We start from the raw sequence: 20,714 nt of genomic DNA on the forward strand, positions 1-20,714 counted from the left end.
TCCTCCTGCTGCTGGCTGGGGCCGCCTGGCTGCTGGCCCGTGTCCTGACCTGGAGCCACAGCTTTTATGACAACTGCTGCCGCCTCCGGTGTTTCCCACAGCCTCCGAGGCACAGCTGGCTTTGGGGTCACCTGGGCCTGGTGAGTGTGGGTGGGAGATGGGTCTGCGGTATCAAGGTGGATGGACTTCCTGAGGGGTCTGGGATGGGGATCAGGGATTTAGCTGGGGCCTGGGACGGCAGCGAGGGGCTACATGAGCCGGGTCCCCTGGTGCCCCTGCAGTCTCCCCAGAGCCACTGTCCAGGGTCCACTCCCTGCCTGACCCATCTTTGTTGGCCTCAGGCCAGCAGGTGCTCCTGTCTCCACAGCAATCAACTATGACTTCTGCCCTTCCCTCCCCTCCCACCACGGGGGCACAGCTGGGCTGGAGGACAGATGTGGGCTGTCTGTCCTTTTCCTTCCCTTCCTCCTTTTGTAATCTTGTCTTCCACCCCCAAAGAATATCAGTGGGCTCCATTGCTCAACCTGGATAAAAGTTGACCACTTTCCCTTTCAGAAGGAATCACTCTGGCCTGGACCTTAATGGCCAAGCTTATTTCACTTAGTGCCCCCATTTGGCCAATCTTTACCTGCTCCAGCTTGGTTCCCACGCCTGTCCCACAAGACGACCAGGACTTTTGTCACCTCTCAGATGCAGTCTGGCCTTGCCGACCACTGTATCAGCCCAGAACCTCCTTGTTCTCTGGGTTTTAGCATTCTAGCACACAGCCTTCCCCTGGGCTCCACTGGGCTCCTTTTTCACCCTCCCTTTCCATGTGGTGAGCCCTCAGGGCTCTCATCCACCTTTCTTCTTCTCTGGCTCCCAAGGTCATCACCTTACCCCAGGCTCTGTCTCCCAAGTGAATTACAAGTTCAAGTTCAGATCTCTGCAGCCCCAGCCTCTCTTTCTCAGGTGGAGTCTCCTACGCATCTCATTCTAGCAAGTCAGAGTCTGAACTCAGGGTCCCTTCCTGGCGCTGCCCCACCCTCAGTCTTGTCCACCCTTCTTTTGCCCACTTCTCACACTTCGGGGCCCCGGCCCCCCTCTTTTCTCTCCTGCAGTCAGGTCCTTCAGCATGACCGGACGTGCTGCCTGCACAGCCTCTCCTCAGTCTGTCCCTTCTCTGCAGCCTCCTGCCACTTCTCCCGCCACATCCACTGGCATCTTTCTCCAGGAAGCCCTCCCTCTGACTGCTCGTGCCCCTTATTGCCACTCTTGTCCCCTGTCATCCTTCCTCTCTTGAGCCCTGGAGAGATTTTTCTGAAATTTAGCTTTTGTTAATACCATCACTTGGCTGAAAACCATTCTCTGAGACCGCGCATCGTTCTGAACATAGAGACTAAATGTTGCCAGGCCCACTGCATCCCCAGATACTCCAAGCTTCTGCTTTCTCTTCTCAACAAGCCAAGCCCAACCATATGCTGTTCCTTTGCCAGGAAGGGCTTCCCTTCCTGTAGCCACTGGGTCGATCCCTTCTTTTTGTCCAATCTTCAGCTCAAGTGTAACTTTTCCAAACCTCCCTTGATTTCCCCCCACTAGAACTTGACCTCTGACTTGGTTCTGCTCAAGCTTAAACAGTTAATTGTCCAATTATTAGTGTATTATCTCTCTCTCCCACTAGACAGTAGCACTGGGGGATAGCGATGATGTCTATAATGCCCAGCTCAGGAGCTGACATACAGTTGGAACTTAATAAATGTTTGATGATGTCATGGTGGAGGCCATGTCCTAGGTTTGGGTGAACTTACTATCACCTCTCTTGGTCATCCAATGCCAAAGGGATGTGTGTCCAGCTTCTCCCTTCCCCTCCTGCAGACCAGCTCATTACAGAACAAGATGTCCTGAAATTGTGCTGAAGGTTCCCTAAAATTCTGGGTCTTGGAAATTTCTCAGCAAGCCCTGGAAGTAGCAGAAATGTTATAAAGTTACCGCAGCTCCTACGTCCTCCTCTAAGGGCTTTGCCATGGAAACTGCTCTGGGTCACTCTTCTCTCTGCTGGTCCCTCTTGCTGTGTGTGACCTCAGCTGAATCACCCTCCCTCTCTGGGCCAAAGTCATCAAGTGTCTCAGGGTCCTTGGGGATCAGGGGGCAGTCAAAAAGGTGAAAATGACTTATGTTCATCTGTCTGGAGCACCTGGGAGTATTTGTAAGGCCAGGATGAGGCATCCTGGAGGGATGGAGGACTGGAGAGGATGTCTTCCCAGGAGCTAACCCCCCACTTCTCCTTTTAGAAGATGTGGCCTTGGTTTCTTCATTTGTAGATGACATGACTGATGGGAGAGTCCATAGGTGCAGGGGAGATAGAAAGAGATAGATAGACAGACAGACAGACAGACAGGATGCTCTGTGCACAGCCAGGCAGGAAGTAGGGGCTCATAGGTGGGAGCTGCCTTCCTGACGGATGAGCAGAGCTCACGTCTGTCTGCTGGGGTCTGCCAGGGCTGGAAGGTCTGCAGACCCTTCACCGTGTGGGAACTGGGGACTGTGTAGACTGGCCAGGACATGACAGGGTGTGGGAATGAGCCCCAGTACAAGTCCTGAGGTCACCCTGCTGACCAAAAACCTCCTCCATGGGGACATTGCTGAGGTTGGAACCCCTCCCAGGAGAAGAAGAATCTAACTTCTTAAGCCAAGGTCGGCCTCTCTGTGCGCAGAAAGCATGTCTTCTCCCTGTGATCTGGGGTGCACCCTTGGGACATGGAGAGGCCTTTAGGACCCTCCTGTCCCCAGAGTTGAAGGAGCAGGAGGAAAGCAGAGATTCCCTCCATCCATGCAGATTCTGGACACGGTCCACTGTAGAGGCTACAGGGGGACATGCTGTGGCTCCTTCTGGGGAGGTGACAGCCCCTGTTTCCTTGTAGACCCCCCCACCCCCCCACCCCCCATGGAGCAGGGCTTGAGGGTCATAAGTCAGCTGGTGGCCACCTACACCCAGGGACTTATGTTCTGCCTGGGCTGTCACCATTTTTTGCAATCGTGACATTGCCTGATCTGTCACCATGCCACAGGTACCTACCTGGAATACGTGGTAGTGGGCCCTGTAGCAGCATCGGAGGGCTGCAAGCCCCTCCTTACCAAGCTTCTGGGAAGCCTCTGTAGATGCCAAGGCCCTTCCTGCTCTCAGGTGCCCTCGGTCATTTCTTTCTTTCTGCACACTGCTTCGGGATGCTTGGAGAGATTCAGCCCCAGGCTCTGTCCTGGAGGAACCCCAGTCTTGGGCACATAGAACTAGAGACATCCCCAATTCTGTGTGGTTAGAATGGGTCTGAGGGAGAGACGGGGGCTGTGGGAACCCAGGGGGAAGCAAGGCCTCTGCTGTGTGGGCAGGCTGGAAGACTTCTTGGAGGAGGAGTCACTGGAAGTGGGTCTGGAATGATGGGTAGGAATTTTTTTTTAAGAAAAAAAGATAAAGTGTATACTGTGGAGAGGAACAGCCCACTCAAAGGCCTGGAGGGGATAGAGATAGCACCTGGTTTTTTTGTTGTTGGTGTTGTTTTTTTTAAGATTTTATTTATTTATTTAACAGAGAGAGATCACAAGTAGGCAGAGAGGCAGGCAGAGAGAAGGGAGGAAGCAGGCTCCCTGCCAAGCAGAGAGACCGATGAGGGACTCGATCCCAGGACCCTGGGATCATGACCTGAGCCGAAGGCAGAGGCTTTAACCACTGAGCCACCAAGGCGCCCCTAGCACCTGGTTTTTGAGCAACAAGGAGTTCAGTTCAGTGAGAGCAATGCTGGTGAGACGCAGGAAAATGTGGAGGGGACAGCAGAGGCAGCAGGAGCAGGGACTTTATTCTGAGGGTTCTGGGGGGCCATGGAGAGTGTGGAGGTGAGGAGGCACAGACTCAGGGAGTAGGAGAGATGGAGAGAGAAACAGGGGTGAAGAAAGAGGGAGATACAAAGTGAGGGAGAGAGAGGACATACACAGAGTGTAAAAGAAACACACATACACAGATGCAAACACATATCTATCACCTATCCATCCATCTCTTGACTCTCTCCATCTGTCCTTCCAGCCATCCATCAATTCACCCATCCATCTGTCCACCCATCCATCCATCCATCCATCCGTCTGTCCATCTTCCATTTCTCCATTTTCTATCTCTATCTGTCTCTATATCTATCTGTCATCATCATCATCTAGCTATCTATCAACACCTAAAGAAACAGATGAAGAGAGTGAGGGGATAGGGAGAGACTTAGAGACACACAAAAAGACAAACAGACCAACAGAAGGAAGGTGATTTAGTGAGATATAGAAGTGTAGACTAATAATGTGGGCAGAAGGGGAAGTGGAGGAGGGAGTGTGCTGGGTGGAGGGTTGCAGTGGACAGTTGTGAGCTCTGTGGTCTCCTGCCTGACCTGGCCTCATTCTTCCCACCCATCTTCCCCTGGCCCTCCCATCTCCAGGTGAAGAGCAATGAGGAAGGCTTGCGGATGATAGAGGATCTGGGCCACCACTTCCGTGATGTTCACCTCTGGTGGATGGGGCCCTTCTACCCTGTACTGCGGCTCGTCCACCCTACCTTTGTTGCACCCCTGCTCCAGGCCTCAGGTATCTCTCCCAGGATCCCCAGCCTAGCCCCTCCCCTGCTCCTGCTCCCAGCCCTTCCGGTTCCTGGACAGACCAGGTTGAACAAGGAAATGGGTAATGTTGACAGAGACCTGTTGTTAACCAAATGAATGACTCCGGGCAGGTCCCTGGCTCTCTCAGGTTGCTAGCCCCTTTCAGTTTTGAGTGGCGGAAATCCAACACTGTTGGTCTAAGTGAAGAAAGTGAATCTGTTGACTGAAAAGCTGAGAGAATATTGTCTTTAGGTTTAGTTGACATGGTTGGATCTAGGCCTTCAAACAGTGCCATTGGGAATCTGTCTTCATCTTGCAGTTCTGTGTTCCTCTCTGACAGCTTCACTTTCATGCTGATAAAGACGAGTCCGAGAAGCTCAGCTCCCATGGAAATGTGAGCTCATTCTCTGCAGACCTGGAAAAGGTTGCAGGATTCTTTTAAATTGGCCTGGCCTGGGTCACAGAGACCAGTTTTTCAGCTAGTCACTGAGACTTGATTGCTGAGGCTTGGGGTCATATGCTTAGCTCTGGAACAGTGAATGGGGTGGCGTGGTCACCCTCCTAATTACTTGGATTGAGAGTGGAGGAGGAACGAGATGCTAGTTCCAGAAGGGGAGGGATGCTGGGCAAGTAGATACCACAGATGTTCATCCACCAGCATCACAGCTGGGTGGGCATTTCTTGGGTGAGGAAACCAAAGCTCAAGGAGGCATGATAACTTCTGAAGGCCACATAGTATGCTGAAGCTTCCCTCTTTTGTGTGTTCTTGGCTGCTCTAGCTGCCTCTGCTGGGAGAAATTCTAAGCTGGAAAGGGATTTGGGGTATGAAGATGGCCAGAGTATTGTGGGGGAATGCCTACCAGACCTCAGGCCGGTCAACTGTCTGGTTGGCCCTGGGGGGCTGGTCTAGAGCCCAAGGGAGCAGTGGCAGCTCTTTGCGGTGGGTGGAGCTCAGCATCTAAGGGTGGCAGCATCCTTTGGTCTCTTGAAGGACATAGGAACTCCTTACCTAAGCATTTAACGGCCAGTGTGAGGTGGAAGAGGATACTGAGGAAAGCTAGGTCATGCCTGGGCCATGTCTGGGACATTAAAGGGAACTTTAAATCCTGTCCGGACCATTTGTGGGTCACACTGAGGTCATGTCAGGTTGTCTTTGGGTCCATGTCAGAGCGCATTGTGTCCTGTCAGTGTGTGTTACACATGTTGTTTCATGTCAGGACGTGTTAACACGTGGTGGGGCCATGTCAGGTGTTGCAGGAGATGTCAGGGGTTCTGGGGCGGATGAGGTGTCCTAGGTCCCGGTACAGACATTTCGTGGAGTGCTGATTTGTGTTTGGGGTTTCGAACACGTTGGACCAGGTAGGAGCCTTGTCAAGGTGTGCTGGGGTGTGTTGTGCCATGTTAGGGTGCATCTAAGTGCATGGGGGTGTGTCTGCAGGTTCTGCCTTTGTTCTGCTCTGTGCTGCAGCCTGGTCTGGGCCCCCTTCATCTACCCACTCCTCTCCGTTTCCTCCACTCTTGTTCCCATTCCTGCTATGCTGGGCTTGGAGGGGGTATGCAGACCCCTGGTTGGGATCGTCCACCTTCCAACCTAAAGCCCCTCCCCACCTTTTCTCCGTGGCTCCTGATGGTCTATCTCTTGTGTCAGCCGCCATCATACCCAAGGATATGTTTTTCTACAACCTCCTGAAGCCCTGGCTAGGTGAGTAACTGTTGGTGAAGGGGGTTGGTTGACCTCAAGGTTGACCTTGAGGTCTCAGGAGAAGGCACTGCCCTTGTCCATTCCTTGTGACTGCCTCTACTAGGGGATGGGCTCCTGCTGAGTGCTGGTGACAAGTGGAGTCACCACCGTCGCTTGCTGACACCTGCCTTCCATTTTGACATCTTGAAACCCTATGTGAAGATTTTCAACAAAAGTGCAGGCATCATGCATGTGAGTTCCTTAAATCCAGGGTCCCAGCTGGGGCCTTGGGAAAATGGAAATAGCCTCAGACGCATATAATCTGGAGTCCTGGCTTTGCTGTATGGTTTTAGGGCCATTCCTCTTTCTCTCCAACCTTCCGTTTCCCCATCTGTAAAATGCGTGTGTGTGTGTGTGTGTGTGTGTGTGATAAGCCCGGCTTAAAGGGTGGTCAAGGTGATATAATGGAATCATGATCCTGGCACATAAAAGGTGCTCAGAACGTTTTAGTTTCTAGTCTGCTTCACCGAAACTGTAGAATTCAAGACATAGATGATGAAGATTGTATAGTAGCTCCTTCTGCAGAGCATTCACCTTAAAACTCACTGGGTTGAAAAAAATGAATGTTTGTTGTTGCTTCCAAGATGATGAATCAGTAGAGTAGTTCTCATCTTGGCTGGAATCACTCACACATCTGTGGTCATGGGCGGGTTTGGGAGACAACTCTGCTCGTCCAGGCTCAGCTCTGTTGCACGTTTGTGCACTGGTCGAGAATCGCCTTGGTGCAACAGCTGGATGCCTGCATTTGTCCCTCATCCTCCAGCAAGCTAGCCTGGGCTTGATCACCTGGTGGAGGCTCCAAGAGAATGAAGAGAAACATGCAATATCTCTTGAAGTTTAATTTCAGAACAGGCAACTATGACCTCCACCTTCTTCTGTTGGCCAAAGCAAGTCCCACATTCAGCTCAAGAGCTGGAGAAAAAGGTTCTGCCTCCTAATGGAAGACCTGCAAAACCTCATGGCAAAGGGTGAAGGTATAGGGAGGGACAAAAAAATGGGGACATTTCTGCAGCAGTCACCTACCGCTATGATAATGATGAAGATGAGGATGATAGCTAACAGTTATTCGGTACTTGCTGTATATCAGAAATGATGGGCCGGTTGCACTGCATGTGTTGTCTAATTTAATTTTCACATCAATACGTGGTAGAGACGATTATTACTGCCCCATTACAGGTGAAGAAATTGAGGCTCAGAGAGATTAGAGAGCTTGTCCATGTTCACATAGCTAGCAAGCAAGCTAATAAATGAAGCTGGGATTCCAACCTGGTTTGTCCGACACCAAAGCAAGTCATCCTATTACTAAAGTTTGACAGATAGAGCCCAATGAGCTTTGATAGGAGGAATGAGTTGACTAAGAGCACACAGAGTATAGGAGGCAGAGCCAGGTTTTGAACTGATTCCTGGCCACAGGGTCCTTTTTTTTTTTTTTTTTTTTTTTTACCCTTAATGAAATCTTAATAGTAACAGTTTCCACTTTAACCCAAGCCTGGTCCTTCCTGATGTTGGGTGTCTGGGGTGGAGGATGAAGAGGTTCGGTCTGGGGGAGTCCAACTTGATGGGTGGGCTGGGGAGGAGCTCAGGAGTGGCCGCTCCCAGCACCAGATTTGCCCCTTTCTCTGTCCAGGCCAAGTGGCAGCATCTGGCCTTGGAAGGCAGTGCCCGTCTAGACATGTTTGAGCACATCAGCCTCATGACCCTGGACAGTCTGCAGAAATGTGTCTTCAGTTTTGACAGCAATTGCCAGGAGTGAGTCTGTCCAGGGCATGGGAACATGAACCATAGACCCAAGGGAGTGGATGGGGAAGGGAGGTCTGACCAGGGCAATGAGAAGAGACTTCCTGGAGGAGACGAATCAGAAGTAGACATTGAAGGACAAGAAAAGGAAAGAGAAAGAGTGGTCATTTCAGGTTGGTAGAAATGTTTGATAAAGTCCAGGGGGCTAGGATGAGCAAAACATGTGTTAAAGTGAGGAGCCCTTGGGAATGAGGTTGAAGGGCTTGGCAGGGGCTATATCTTAAGGACATTCAAAATCCAGACAAAGGCATATGGAATTTCTCTGAGGTTTCCGGGGAGGCATGGAGGGTGTTTGAATAGATGAGGGTCATGGTCAAAGCTGTTTTTGGACATCTGACTCTAGAGAAGACCAGCTGTTTAGTATAGACACAGAATTCAAGGAGACCATGGAGTGGAGGAGGCTTGAATTTGGTGGAGAAAATGGGGCAGATTTGGGAGAGACTAAGGAAGAATGGGCAGGGTCAGATATTGTGTAGGAAAGAGGAGACAAGCATGATGTCCAAGCTCTACCCTGGAGTCTGGGACCTGAGGCTGTCATAGAGGTGGGATGTAGAGGGAGAAGCATGCCTGGAGAACACTCTTGTTTTGGATAAAGGCCAGGGGGCTATGATGAGCAAAGTGTCTGCCACAGTGCTTCTGGGTTTCTGGTTGGAAGGCAGTCCTAGGGTTTCATGTGGGTTAAAAATGTATTTCTTAAGGTTCTCTCTGGCCTGGCCCTGCAGGAGTCCCAGTGAATATATTGCTGCCATCTTGGAACTCAGTGCCCTTGTGGTGAAACGGCAAGAGCAGATCTTCCTGCACGTGGACTTCCTATACAATCTCACTCCCGATGGGTGGCGCTTCCGCAGGGCCTGCAACCTGGTGCACAACTTCACAGATGCTGTCGTCCAGGAGAGGCGCCGTGCCCTCATTAGCGGGGGTTCCCGTGACTTCCTCAAGGCCAAAGCTAAGACCAAGACTTTGGACTTCATTGATGTGCTCCTGCTGGCCAAGGTGGGCTTCCCCGGGATCAGAATTCAAGAGACAGAATGGACCTTGACTTCAAATGTCATGTGGAAGGACTTGGACTTGACCTGCAGGGCACTGGGCAACCGTGGAAGGTGCTTGAGGAAGGGAGAGATGGGTCAGTGATATGTTTTAGACATGACTCTATAGAAGGCAGTGTGGAAGGGGTAAATAAAAGGCTGGAGACCAGGGAGGAGACCTGTGGGGCGGGCCCTAGAGATGATGAGGGACAGATCCTACTTTGATGATGGAGCCTGAGGGACTGTTTCAGATTAGACTCAGACACCCTCAGAGCTGGCATGATTCAAGAGGTCTTAACCCTTTTTCCAGGATGAAGATGGAAAACAGTTGTCAGATGAGGACATCCGAGCAGAGGCTGACACCTTCATGTTTGAGGGTGAGCCTCCCAGTGTGGGACTATGGGGGGTGGGGAAAGGGTCTGGCAGGCGTCTGTCCAATCCCAGGAACTTGATAGGTGGGCCCTGGACCAGCCCACCCCATCCCATCCTCCCTGGGGGCCTTAATTAAAGGCGCTGTCCACCTTCTGGTGCTGAACAAGCCCAGAGACCCAAGCCTGTCTGGCTGCTTCTCAGGCCATGACACCACAGCCAGTGGCCTCTCCTGGGTCCTGTACAACCTTGCAAAGCACCCAGAATACCAGGAGCGCTGCCGGCAGGAGGTGCAAGAGCTCCTGAGGGATCGTGAGCCTCAAGAGATTGAATGGTGAGTGCAGGTCATCATGGTTTGTTCCTGAACCTCTCTGTTTGGTTTTGCTCCCCAGCTGGGGAGAGAAAAGAACTTTTTGTTAACTCTGTCATTATTGTTTCCTGGAAATAAGAGCAGAGCCTAGAGGCAGCCTGGTACCTAGCCTGGAGAGCTAGGTAGTATGTGTATGAGTAAGTGTATGCAACAGAAAGATCAGAGTGTCCACATTTCATTCTCTGCTTACTTGCTATGTAACTTTAATAAAATCAGTTCCCTTTTCTCAATACCACTTTTCTCCTCTGTAAATGGGGGTGGGGCAGGGAATCTCTCCTCCACAGGACTGCTTAGAGAACTGTGACAATGGGTTTAGAGCAGATGGCATCCAGCATGTATGTGTTCAGTAAATGAACTTCTCCCCTCCCTTTCTTTTCTGTCTGGAGTTGCATGTTTTGCCCAAAGATCCTCACTCCCCTTAATTTTTGCTCTTATATCTAATTACCACCTAACAATCTATTGCAGGGAGTTACAAGAAGTTTTTGGGTGTGAAAAAATTACCCATTTCTTTGTTCGGTAAACGTGTCTAGACTGCTTGCCCTCTCCCAACTCTGTGTCCAGTCCCATTCAAGTCTTACCTGGGCAAATCTGGGGCGGATAGGAAAGAAGGTGGGTGAGGTTGGGCAGTGAAGCAGCAAACAGGAATTTACCACTCTGGTTTTGGGTAGTGGACCGTGCTCCAGGTCTCGGGGATACCTTATGCAAAGGCCAGGATAGAGGCATAAAGGAGTGAGCCTGGCATGTTTGGCAGGAGGTAAAAGTAGGCTGGATCTTCATGAAATTTAGAGTGTAAAGAATCAGAGGGGCTCCCAGTGAGGCTAGAGCTGGTAATGGAAGTCCTTCTAGGAATGCTTTGGAAACCATGTGAAGAATTTTCAAAGGTGGCATTCAAGTCCTTTGGGAAGCCAATATTGGATAAAAGATAAAATAAAAGTGGGCAGGGATGCTGCCATTAGGGGAGTCTTACATTTGGGCAGAAATGGTCAGGAAGTAGGACCCATCATGCCGTGTCATTGGCTGGGAGCTGCCTAAGAAAGCATGAGCTTGGCTTGAATACTGCCACGGATCCTAGAGACCCTATAACTGATGCTGTCAGCCAACTGCACTCCTTGCAGCTGGACAGCAAGCTCTTTTTTGAAGGGAGATTCATGATTAACATAGGATGGCAATGGGGAGCCATGGGAGATGTTTAAGCAGAGGAGAGAAAAGTCAGATATTATTAAAAATACATGTAGTTGTAGGTGCAAACTGGAGGTGATGAGCTGGAGCCTGGGAGCCCAGGGTACAGATTTGGGGCCAAGGGCTGAAGGATGCAGAGGAGATATTAGACCGAATACTTTGGAAGTAGTGCCCTCAACTTCAAGGCTTTGCTCAGCACAGCAGCTCTGTGAAGTGGAGAAGTGTTTTTCTGCTTCTTCCAACTTCAAACAGTTATGCACTTGGTAAAAAGTCAAACAATATGAAATGGTTTACAATGGATATAAGCCTTTGTCTTCTTTTCTTTCTCAGCTCTATTGAGATATAGTTGACATATAATATTGTGTAAGTTTAAGGTGTACAACACAAGGATTTGTATACATGTAAATTGCAAGATGAGTAGAAGGTTAACCTCTTCTATTATTTCACGTAAGTCTCTGTCTTATGCCAGCACCCCAACCCCATCCCCACCTTTGATGGTTTCCTGTGTCCTTCAGTCTATGCCAACATGTATCTGTCCACCATTTCTTCAGTTTTCTTTGTACAACTAAGAGTATACATAGAACATTCACGCATGCACGTTGACAATATAACTTCAAGATCTTTTCATTTTTTCCCCAAGATATATATTTTGGAAAATTAATTTGAATTACAAAATCAGTAATGGGAAGAAGACTTTTTATTTTTTCTTGCACAAAATGAAACACTATGGAGACAATTAGGTTCACCTTTGTCACCCTCCCTCCAAGTCTAATCAATCCCCTGTCTCCTGAGGGAACTCTGGGGGCATCAATTTGTCATATGTCCTTTCAGACATTTCTGAAATTCTTATAGTTACATATTTATATTAATTATTATAGTTTAATAGGAATACATGCTCACACATTTGGTTACTTGTTCTTTTCACTCAATATTGCATCTAGAGCTCCTTTATGAGTGCTATATAGCATTGCATAAATTATTCAGCTCACCCCTCTGTTCGGGACATTTATGTGAAGATCTGTAGTTATGATAGATATTGCTGAACTGCCTTTCATCATCTCTGTATGGATTTGCCCTGCAGTGTATGTTAGGACTAGCGATCCCTCTTTCCTCCTTCTTGATAGCTGTATAGTATTCCACCACATGGACGTACCATGATTTATCTAAATATTCCTCTGTTGATAGTCACTTGTAATTTGGGAGCTTTTGCTATAATAAACATGATGTAGGAAACATCCATGTACACTGACTTTTGCTCATGTGTGTGGATGTCTCTCCAGGACAAATTTCTAAAAGTGGTGTTGCTGCATCAAAGACCATTTGAGTTTTGACAGTTTAATAGCTCTTGACAAATCCACTCCTACAAATGGATTTTCAGAGTGCCAGTTTCCTTGATTCTTCACTGACAGTGTGTTATGAAACTTTAAATAAGTGAATATAATACTTTGTTATTCTAATAAATATCACTTTAAGTAGGGTAAAACTGAGCACTATTTTCATATGTTTGTGAACCATGCATATTTCTTTTCCTGCGAAGCATCAGTTTCTGTAATTTGTCCTTTTTACTTTGAGTTTTTTTTCTTACTGATTTATGAGGACTCTTTAAATAGAAAGAGCATTAGCTGCTTTTTTATTTTTATTTTTTAATTTTTTAGTCTTTTTTAAAAAAGATTTTTATTTATTTATTTGACAGCGAGAGACACAGTGAGAGAGGGAACACAAGCAGGGGGAACCGCAGAGAGAAAGGGAGAAGCAGGCTTCCCGCTGAGCAGGGAGCCCGATGCAGGATGCGATCCAAGGACCCCGGGATCATGACCGGAGCTGAAGGCAGACCCTTAACAACTGAGCCACCCAGACGCCCCTAGTTGCTTTTATATTATGCAAAACTTCTTTCCCAGGATGTCTTTTGACTTTATTTTAGTTTTCATTCATTTCTTTATAGTCACATTTATTAGCTTTTTTTTTATAGCTTCTTTTTTTTTTAATGCTTGGATAAGACCTTCTCACTAATGCTAAACTGTAAAACTTGTTTGATTTTCTTCTAGTGGATTTATTTATTTAAAAAATTTTTTTAACTTAAATTTTATCTAATATTTTTATTATTATTTCTTACATTTAATCCTTTTTCCGTATGAAATCCATACTGGTGTAGGTGCTGAAGTAGGAATCTGTTTTTTAACTGATTATTTCAACAGAATTTGATACGTATTTTTGTATTTGTCTTAGGATTTTAAATAATAACAGTTTTACAATAAACTAAATTTGTTCGCATATTGGGGTTTATCTCTGGACTCCGTTCCGTTCTATCTATTTACATATTCAAACATAAGTACTAAGTAGTCTTCCTGATCATATTAAAAAACATTTTCATGCTTGATAAAGTTGGTCCTGTCTCATTACTTTGCATTTTTTTCTTGCATTTTAACTTATTTCATTTGATTCTGTGATTGGATTGGGTAGTTTGAAAAATATTCTTGACAATTTTAATTAGTTAGTTATTTGGGCATCAGGTGCCAAAGATGAAGTTAACCGTGGCCCTCAATTCATGACTAATTATCATAATTTTTCTATATAATACTTACTTATTCCCATTCATCCCAATTCTCTGCTTCCAGCCCTCCACCAGTATGATTCTAGAGCATTCAGTCCTTTTATTTGCATAATTTGTTGTTTTGGGTGGATGTATTTTAAAACTCACAAATATGTGTTATATCACAGATCAGGTCCTGCTTGTTCTTACCTTTTCCAGAAACATAGCACTATGATTTTATTAGACATACTGGTTCTCTGTTGCATTTAGGTTATTGCTTTGAACTGTCATATAGAACTTCCCTCTCCAGTCCCTCAGAGCTTAATACCCAGGAGGCTTCCATCTCATTACTGCAGTGAACATCTTGGTGTGCATGTCTTTGTCTACCTGTCTGAGAATTTCTCTGGGTACTATGCCCAAGAGCCAGCTTGCTAGGTTGTAAAACACACATTACCTTTCTTTTTTTTTTTCAAAGACATTTAATTTTAAAGCTATCAACAATTTCCTGAGATTAATTATCTTCCCCAAGAGAGATAATGATAACAAGTCAATAATCAAAAAAAGTTAGAGTGTATGATTTTCCGCTTATTGCCTTATGTGGTTTTTTTTTTTTTGCCTTTTCTTTAATGATAGTTTGTATTTAATGTAATGTGGTTCTTTCTCTTAACACTTTAAAAGTCTATCAAGTACTTTTGTCACTCTCTTTGACTTTGCTTTTGGATTGCCTATTTCTTTTTTTTTTTTTTAATTTCTTTACAGCGTAACAGAATTTATTGTTTTCGCACCACACCCAGTGCTCCATGCAATACATGCCCTCCTTAATACCCACCACCTGGCTCTCCTAACCTCCCCCCCCCCCCCGCCCCCCCCCCCCCGCCCCTTCAAAACCCTCAGGTTGTTTTTCAGAGTCCATAGTCTCTCATGGCACACATTACCTTTCCTTGATCACACTGATGCCTTCTAGAGTGGTGGCTCCTGTCCATACATTCACTATCAGCGCATGAGACCTCTCTACCCCTACACCTCAGCTACTTAATCCTAACCATCACCCACCTTGTTAATTCTCCCCTTGAGTAAATGTGAGATAATATTTCATTGCTAGGTATTTTCCTTTTCTCTCATAACCAGCGACTTTGAGCTTCTCTTCATGTTTTTTTTTTTTTAAAGATTTTATTTACTTATTTGACAGAGAGAGAGATCACAAGTAGGCAGAGAGGCAGGCAGAGAGAGAGAGGAGGAAGCAGGCTCCCTGCGGAGCAGAGAGCCCGACGCGGGGCTCGATCCCAGGACCCTGGGACCATGACCTGAGCCGAAGGCAGAGGCTTTAACCCACTGAGCCACCGTGAATTCCTAGATCGTTGTCTTTGTCTGCTTATCTCTCGAGCCCCTGTCATCTCTCTTGTTGATTTGCAGGAATTTCTTGTATATTCAAGATGCTGTTCTAGATCTATCTAGCTATTGCAGATAATCTGCGAATCTCTCCTCTGAATGTTAATTTGGTCCCTGGCGTCTTTTGTTGAACAGAAATCCTTAATTCTGTGCATATTTTTCCTTTTTTTTTTTTTTGGTCTTCCAGTTTATGTGTTGGGGGTTTTAAGAATTCCTTCCTACTCATAGGTCACAAAGATGTCTTCTATGTTATATCTTCTTTTAACTTTATCTTCTTTGATCTTACAAGTAGAAGAGAAGACTCTATCTTGATGTGGAGTGCGTGATAATCCAGTTCTCTTTGTTTCCACATCATCCGTTGTCTGAGCCATGCATTGTCCAGGGGTTGTGGGGCCTCCTTTACAGATGTTACATTTTCACATCTCTGAGCTCTCTATCCTGTCCCATGGGTCTGTTCTTGTTCTTGAAACAGTGTCGTGCTGTTATTTTATTTTAATACCACACTTTTTCATGTGGATGAATTTCCTTTCTTCAATTTTTGTTTTTAAATTGACATAGTTCTTGAACTTTATTTTTCTTCAAATGCGATAATATTACTGAGTTCCAAAAAAACAACGACAACTAGATTTTTACTGGATTGCCTTGAATATATCAATTAACTTGCAAGAATCCACATCTTTATAATATTAGGTCATCCCATCTTAGAGTGTGGGTCTCATTTGTTCAAATAACCTGTTAAGTCCAGTATAGAGACTTTTTTTTCCCTTTTCAGCCAATTGTATACCTTAAAAAACTTTCTTATGCAAATGTATTAATACTTTTCAGGATACCTGTGAATGGTGTGCTTTGCTCAGAAATGCTTCTAGGGTGCCTGCGTGGCTCAGTTGCTTAAGCCACTGCCTTCACTTAGGTCATGGTCCTGGGGTCCTGGGATCAAGACCCACATTGGGCTCCCTCTGCTCTGTGGGAAGCCTTCTTCTCCCTCTCCCTCTGCCTGCCAATCCTCCTTCTTGTGCTTTCTGTCAAATAAATAAATTCTTAAAAAAAAAGACATTCTTCTAAAAATACCAGGCTAAATTTCCTTCTAGTGACTTTTGTGATTTTGATTTTCTAATACCTAAGTCTTTCGCCCATCTGGAATTTATTTTGTTATAGAAGTGAGGGTCAGAGCAAGATGGGGAGAGGTTCTTCGGGGGTAGCAGGAGGGCTGGGGGAGTCTTTGATTCGATCCCTGGATAATTGTTGGGGGTCTTCCTTAGGGACGACCTGGCCCAGTTGCCCTTCCTGACCATGTGCATCAAGGAGAGTCTGCGGCTGCACCCCCCGGTTACAGTCATTGCCCGCCGCAGTACCCAGGACGTCGGGCTCCCTGATGGCCGCGTCATCCCCAAAGGTGTCCACAGCATCAGGGGCAGGAGGGTGGTAGTCCCATCAGCTGAGACCTCACCCTGACTGTTACTCTTTTCCCTCATAGGGAACATCTGTGTCATCAGCATCTTTGGGATTCATCACAACCCGTCTATCTGGCCAGACCCTGAGGTGCTATTCCTCTCTCTTCTCCATCCTTCGACCCAATGAAGCAGTGGGGTCCTGACTGGGGAAGTCAGACACTCCCTTTCCACTATATCCACATCAGTCTTTTCAAGGTTGTCTGGGTATCTTGGGAAACCCACCCAGGAGCCTTGCCTCTCTCCACCCTTAGGTATACAATCCCTTTCGCTTTGACCCAGAAAACATCAAAGAGAGGTCACCCTTGGCTTTTATTCCCTTCTCCGCGGGGCCCAGGTGAGCTCAGGGTGCATCCGAGGTGGGAATGGGGTGGTGGGGCAGGGGTCTGGGACCGAGATCCCAGACAAGGCTGTGGGGCGGGAAACGGGGAAATTGAGGATGGCTCTCCTTCTTTCCCCTCCTCCAGAGGTTAGAGGTAAGGGTCTGGGAAGTGGGAGTAGGGTAGGTCCAACCAGGGGTCCGCGGTGTGGGCCGCGCCCCTTCCCCCTGTCTGCTGGCCTGAGTCCAGGGCCGGGGTCCGAGCCAAGCTCAGGGATAGGCAAGCCCACATGGGGGTCCCAGGCACGGTTTGCTCCCCTCCTGGATCCCTGCGGGCGGGGCAAAGGGTCCGGGACCAGGTTCTGGGCGCCATGGGGCCTGCTGGGGTCCCTGGCGAGTCAGAGCCCCCTCTGGTGCCCGCAGGAACTGCATTGGGCAGACGTTCGCCATGACCGAGATGAAGGTGGTCCTGGCGCTGACGCTGCTGCGCTTCCGGGTCCTGCCGGGCGAGGAGGAGCCGCGCAGGAAGCCGGAGCTGATCCTGCGCGCGGAGGGCGGACTCTGGCTGCGCGTGGAGCCGCTGAGCGCGGCACCCCGGTGACCCAGACCCTACACGCCTCACTTCGCGGATTCCCGGGAATGAAGCTGGGCCATCTCCTCTGTCCGAGCCTCATAGAGATCCAGCAGGGGGCGCCGAGACCTGTGGGCACGCAGGGGTGGGTGAGGCGGGGTGGAGGGGAGGCTGGTGTCTGAGCCCAAGACCCTGACAGCCTTTCCAGGCTCCAGGCCCCATGCTGATTGTGGGTTCTCTCAGAGTTTATAATAAGGGAGTTTATCCTGTAGGCAATAGGGAGCCATGGGAGGTGTTTGAGCAGGAGGGAGACCAGGGTTAAGGACTGACTTAAGGGGCATGTCTAAGGCTCTGGGTCACAGAGAACCCGTGGTGGCGCTATACTCTGATCACCCTGCTCTCTGTTCCTAGCTAATAAACCCAAACTTTTCTTACCTCAGAGTCCTTTACTATGTTTCTATAGTTACTCTGTTTACTTCAACACAGCAAATATAGATACTTTATCCTGTGTATCTGGTCATTGCAATCACTGTGTCTGTTATACAGCCTGTTTTTGGTGGTTTTCACTGGTAGGGTCGTTGTTCTTGTGTGCCTGGTTATCTTTGTCTGGGTGTTGATTATGATATTTGAAATAACATTTGTAAAAAAAAAATAACACTAGTAGAATTTGAAGAAGGTAGCTTTTCTCTGGTGAGGAAGTCTTGGAGCCTTGCTAGTTGAAGATTATGTTAAATGAAGTTCAAGGCTTGTGGTGCCCAAGATCAGGAAGGCACTTCAAATTCTAGCTGAGAACAAACTTGCAGGCTCCTCTAGTCCTCTCACCCTGAGGGGTGTAGCTTTTTGAGGTCTCCACTTCTGTAAGGAGGGTCTTCACACAATTCCTTTTCCTCGTATCACTGTAGGCTTTGCTTTTTCTCCCCTGATCATGAGGCCTCAAAGCAGCTTCACATTTTCCTGACTTGAGAATGCCTCCAGGGCAAACACGTAGTACCTGTTCTTTTAGCTCTAGGCTTCTATTTTCATTTGAGTGGCGTCCTTGTAATTTTTTACTGTCTTTTCTGGTATGTATTCATTTAAGAAATTGGAAAAGTATCCAGCTGTGAAAGTTCAATTTTTTAAAAAGTTTTTATTTATTTATTTAACAGACAGAGATCACAAGTAGGCAGAGAGGCAGGCGGTGGGGAGGGGGGCAGGCTCCCTGCCGAGCAGAGAGCCCCATGCGGGACTCCATCCCAGGATCCTGGGATCATGACCTGAGCCGAAGGCAGAGGCTTAACCCACTGAGCCACCCAGGTGTCCCGAGAGTTCAATTTTTTAAAAATTGAAAGTTTAATCCAAATAACCTAGCTTGCCATTAGTGGGAACAGGAAGTCTCATTTGGAATTTTAATGGTCACTCCCCTCCTGAATATATTGAGGGTGATAATTGTCTTTAAGTGTATAGATTCCTGGACCATAAGAAAGCTCACATCAAGCCTTAAAGGAGACAACAGCACATCACCCAGAGATCCTGGAACCTGGGCTAACTGGAAGGAGCAGATGACTTTGAGGTCGACTGCTCGGAGGTGTTCCTTGTATAGGAAGAGGAGTGCACATTGGATTTTTTGGTAGTCAACAGGATGGACAGTGTCAGAGACTGCTGTGTATCCTGACATCCCTTTTTGCAAAACTTCCTGTAATCCTTAATTTTTAGTTAGGTGCATGGTAAGCTAAATACAGATAGTATTTGAAAGCTTCTCTTGAAACTAGATTAGCTAAAGAGTATACCCTGTCCCATATGGAAAAGTCAAAGAATATCTGGTAATTCTGGAAACCCTCCTGAAGAGAAAGCTGGAATTCTCTGTCTAGTTCCCCCCATTCTTTTCTGCTTCTTGGGAGTGGTGTGGGTAGCTGGAGCTCCCTCTTAGATCAAGAGGACAAGACTACTCTTTAGGAAAGGTGAGGCAATAACTAAATAGAGTGAGGGTCAGATGTCCCTGACCCAGGACCTCCTGGAGTCGTACTACCAAGATCACAATCTCAGTGTGCTGTTTCCTAGCTGTGTGGGTCAGGGAGAATTGTTGATCTCTCCGAGGCTCAGTTCCATTACCACATAGTAGTAGCCACCTTATTACACTGATGGGGAGGTTGTAAAAGCAAATGTGCAACATCAGTGAGTCAATATCTGGTAAGAGTAGGTTCTCCGTGAGGTTCAGTTTGTTCCTTTCTCTCTTCTTTTTGCATCACGTTCTGAAATTTAAAAAGCTTCAGTCGCTAAAGTTAAATTTAAGTATTGGTAAATGTGGCAACCTTCTGTTGGGGAAAACTATCATTAGAAGACCAAGTTAGTTGTAAATATCCATAGTAGCCTCAGAGAAACTCCAAGGGCCTTTGATGGCAAACTGGTTTTGAAGCTGGGAACTGAAAAAAAAATTTTTTTCCCCCTGGAGAGGCATGATCCGGGGTTCATTTTTGCCTAGATGTTTCAAGAGGTGGAGGTCACGTGGGTCTTCAATAGTGAGGTGGGGAGTGGAACTGCCTCCTTCAGCACCTGGGACAGCGGCTGTCCTTGGCCTCCCTCCTCTCAGGAGCACCCACCCTGGGGTAGGGTACAGAGTCCAGGACCTCAAAACCTTTCTGGGGCTCACAAAATGGGGTCCCTGGAGGCTTACTGACTCCAAAATGTGAAAGGAACATTGCAACATGAATAAATATTCGATATTTTCTAAGCTGAATTTACACGTTTTTCTTTGCCAAGTTCTTATTAAAATATTTTTCATATTCCCAAAATGATATGCCTTCATAGGAGAAAGCACAAAGAAGAAAAAGTAAGAAAAATCATTTTTATATCCATAATTCACACATGTCAAAATAATTACTGTTCATGTTTTCTCACATATACATCCAGTTTTTATTTATATATGTAATCTTTAAGCAAGTAAAAAAATGTTATTTACATCTAGTGTATTACATGTACATGTACTCTCCTGCTTAAAAATCCTCTTTTACAGGCTAATAAGCCCATGAAAAAAATGCAACATCATTAGTCATTAGGGAAATGCAAAGCAGTGCTTCCTGTGATACCACTTCATATCCTTGAGGATGGCAAGAGTCTGAAAAAGGGAAAATAACAGGTCTGGTGAAGATATGGAGGAGCTGGAACCCTGATACAGTGCCGATAGGAATGTAAAATGGTGCAGCCCCTGTGCACAACATTTGGTGTTTCCTCAAAAAAACAGAACTACCATATGAGTCACCAACCCCACACCTAGGTATATATCCCAAGAACTGAAAACAGATGTTCAAACAGAAGCTTGTACATGAGTTCATGGTGGCACTATTCGCAACTGTCAAAAGTTGCATATTTGGGAAACAAATATCCATGATCAGATGA

At 47.0% G+C, this 20,714-nt stretch overlaps 2 protein-coding genes across 5 annotated transcripts in view; both read left to right on the forward strand.

Moving 5' to 3' along the window:
• LOC123932269 (cytochrome P450 4F3) overlaps window positions 1-20,714 on the forward strand; it is a 49,186-nt gene that overhangs the window by 553 nt on the left and 27,919 nt on the right. The window lies entirely within an intron of this gene.
• On the forward strand, window positions 6-17,783 carry LOC123932270 (cytochrome P450 4F2-like). 3 transcript variants are annotated; one of them, XM_045990043.1, is made up of 10 exons: window positions 6-140; window positions 4,449-4,593; window positions 7,973-8,094; window positions 8,865-9,135; window positions 9,478-9,544; window positions 9,741-9,870; window positions 16,264-16,397; window positions 16,479-16,543; window positions 16,707-16,789; window positions 17,195-17,783. In XM_045990043.1, exons 2-10 carry the CDS (start codon window positions 4,507-4,509, stop codon window positions 17,370-17,372), a joined length of 1,137 nt encoding a protein of 378 aa, XP_045845999.1. In that variant the 5' UTR covers window positions 6-140; window positions 4,449-4,506; the 3' UTR covers window positions 17,373-17,783. The 3 variants fall into 3 exon arrangements, with proteins under 3 accessions (XP_045845999.1, XP_045845997.1, XP_045846000.1); XM_045990041.1 differs by lacking the exons at window positions 6-140; window positions 4,449-4,593 and adding exons at window positions 4,617-6,306; window positions 6,410-6,537; XM_045990044.1 differs by lacking the exons at window positions 6-140; window positions 4,449-4,593 and adding an exon at window positions 6,550-7,319.

This window comes from Meles meles, chromosome 20 (genome assembly GCF_922984935.1).
Source record: "Meles meles chromosome 20, mMelMel3.1 paternal haplotype, whole genome shotgun sequence".
Lineage (NCBI taxonomy): Eukaryota > Metazoa > Chordata > Mammalia > Carnivora > Mustelidae > Meles > Meles meles.

Bases quoted from the DNA above. Each gene is read 5' to 3' on its own strand.
- LOC123932270 (XM_045990041.1), top strand. From the start codon at position 6,273: ATGTTTTTCTACAACCTCCTGAAGCCCTGGCTAG. The intron at 9,545-9,740 runs GTGAGCCTCCCA...GCTGCTTCTCAG, and splicing joins TGACACCTTCATGTTTGAGG to GCCATGACACCACAGCCAGT. The intron at 16,790-17,194 runs GTGAGCTCAGGG...TGGTGCCCGCAG, and splicing joins CCCTTCTCCGCGGGGCCCAG to GAACTGCATTGGGCAGACGT.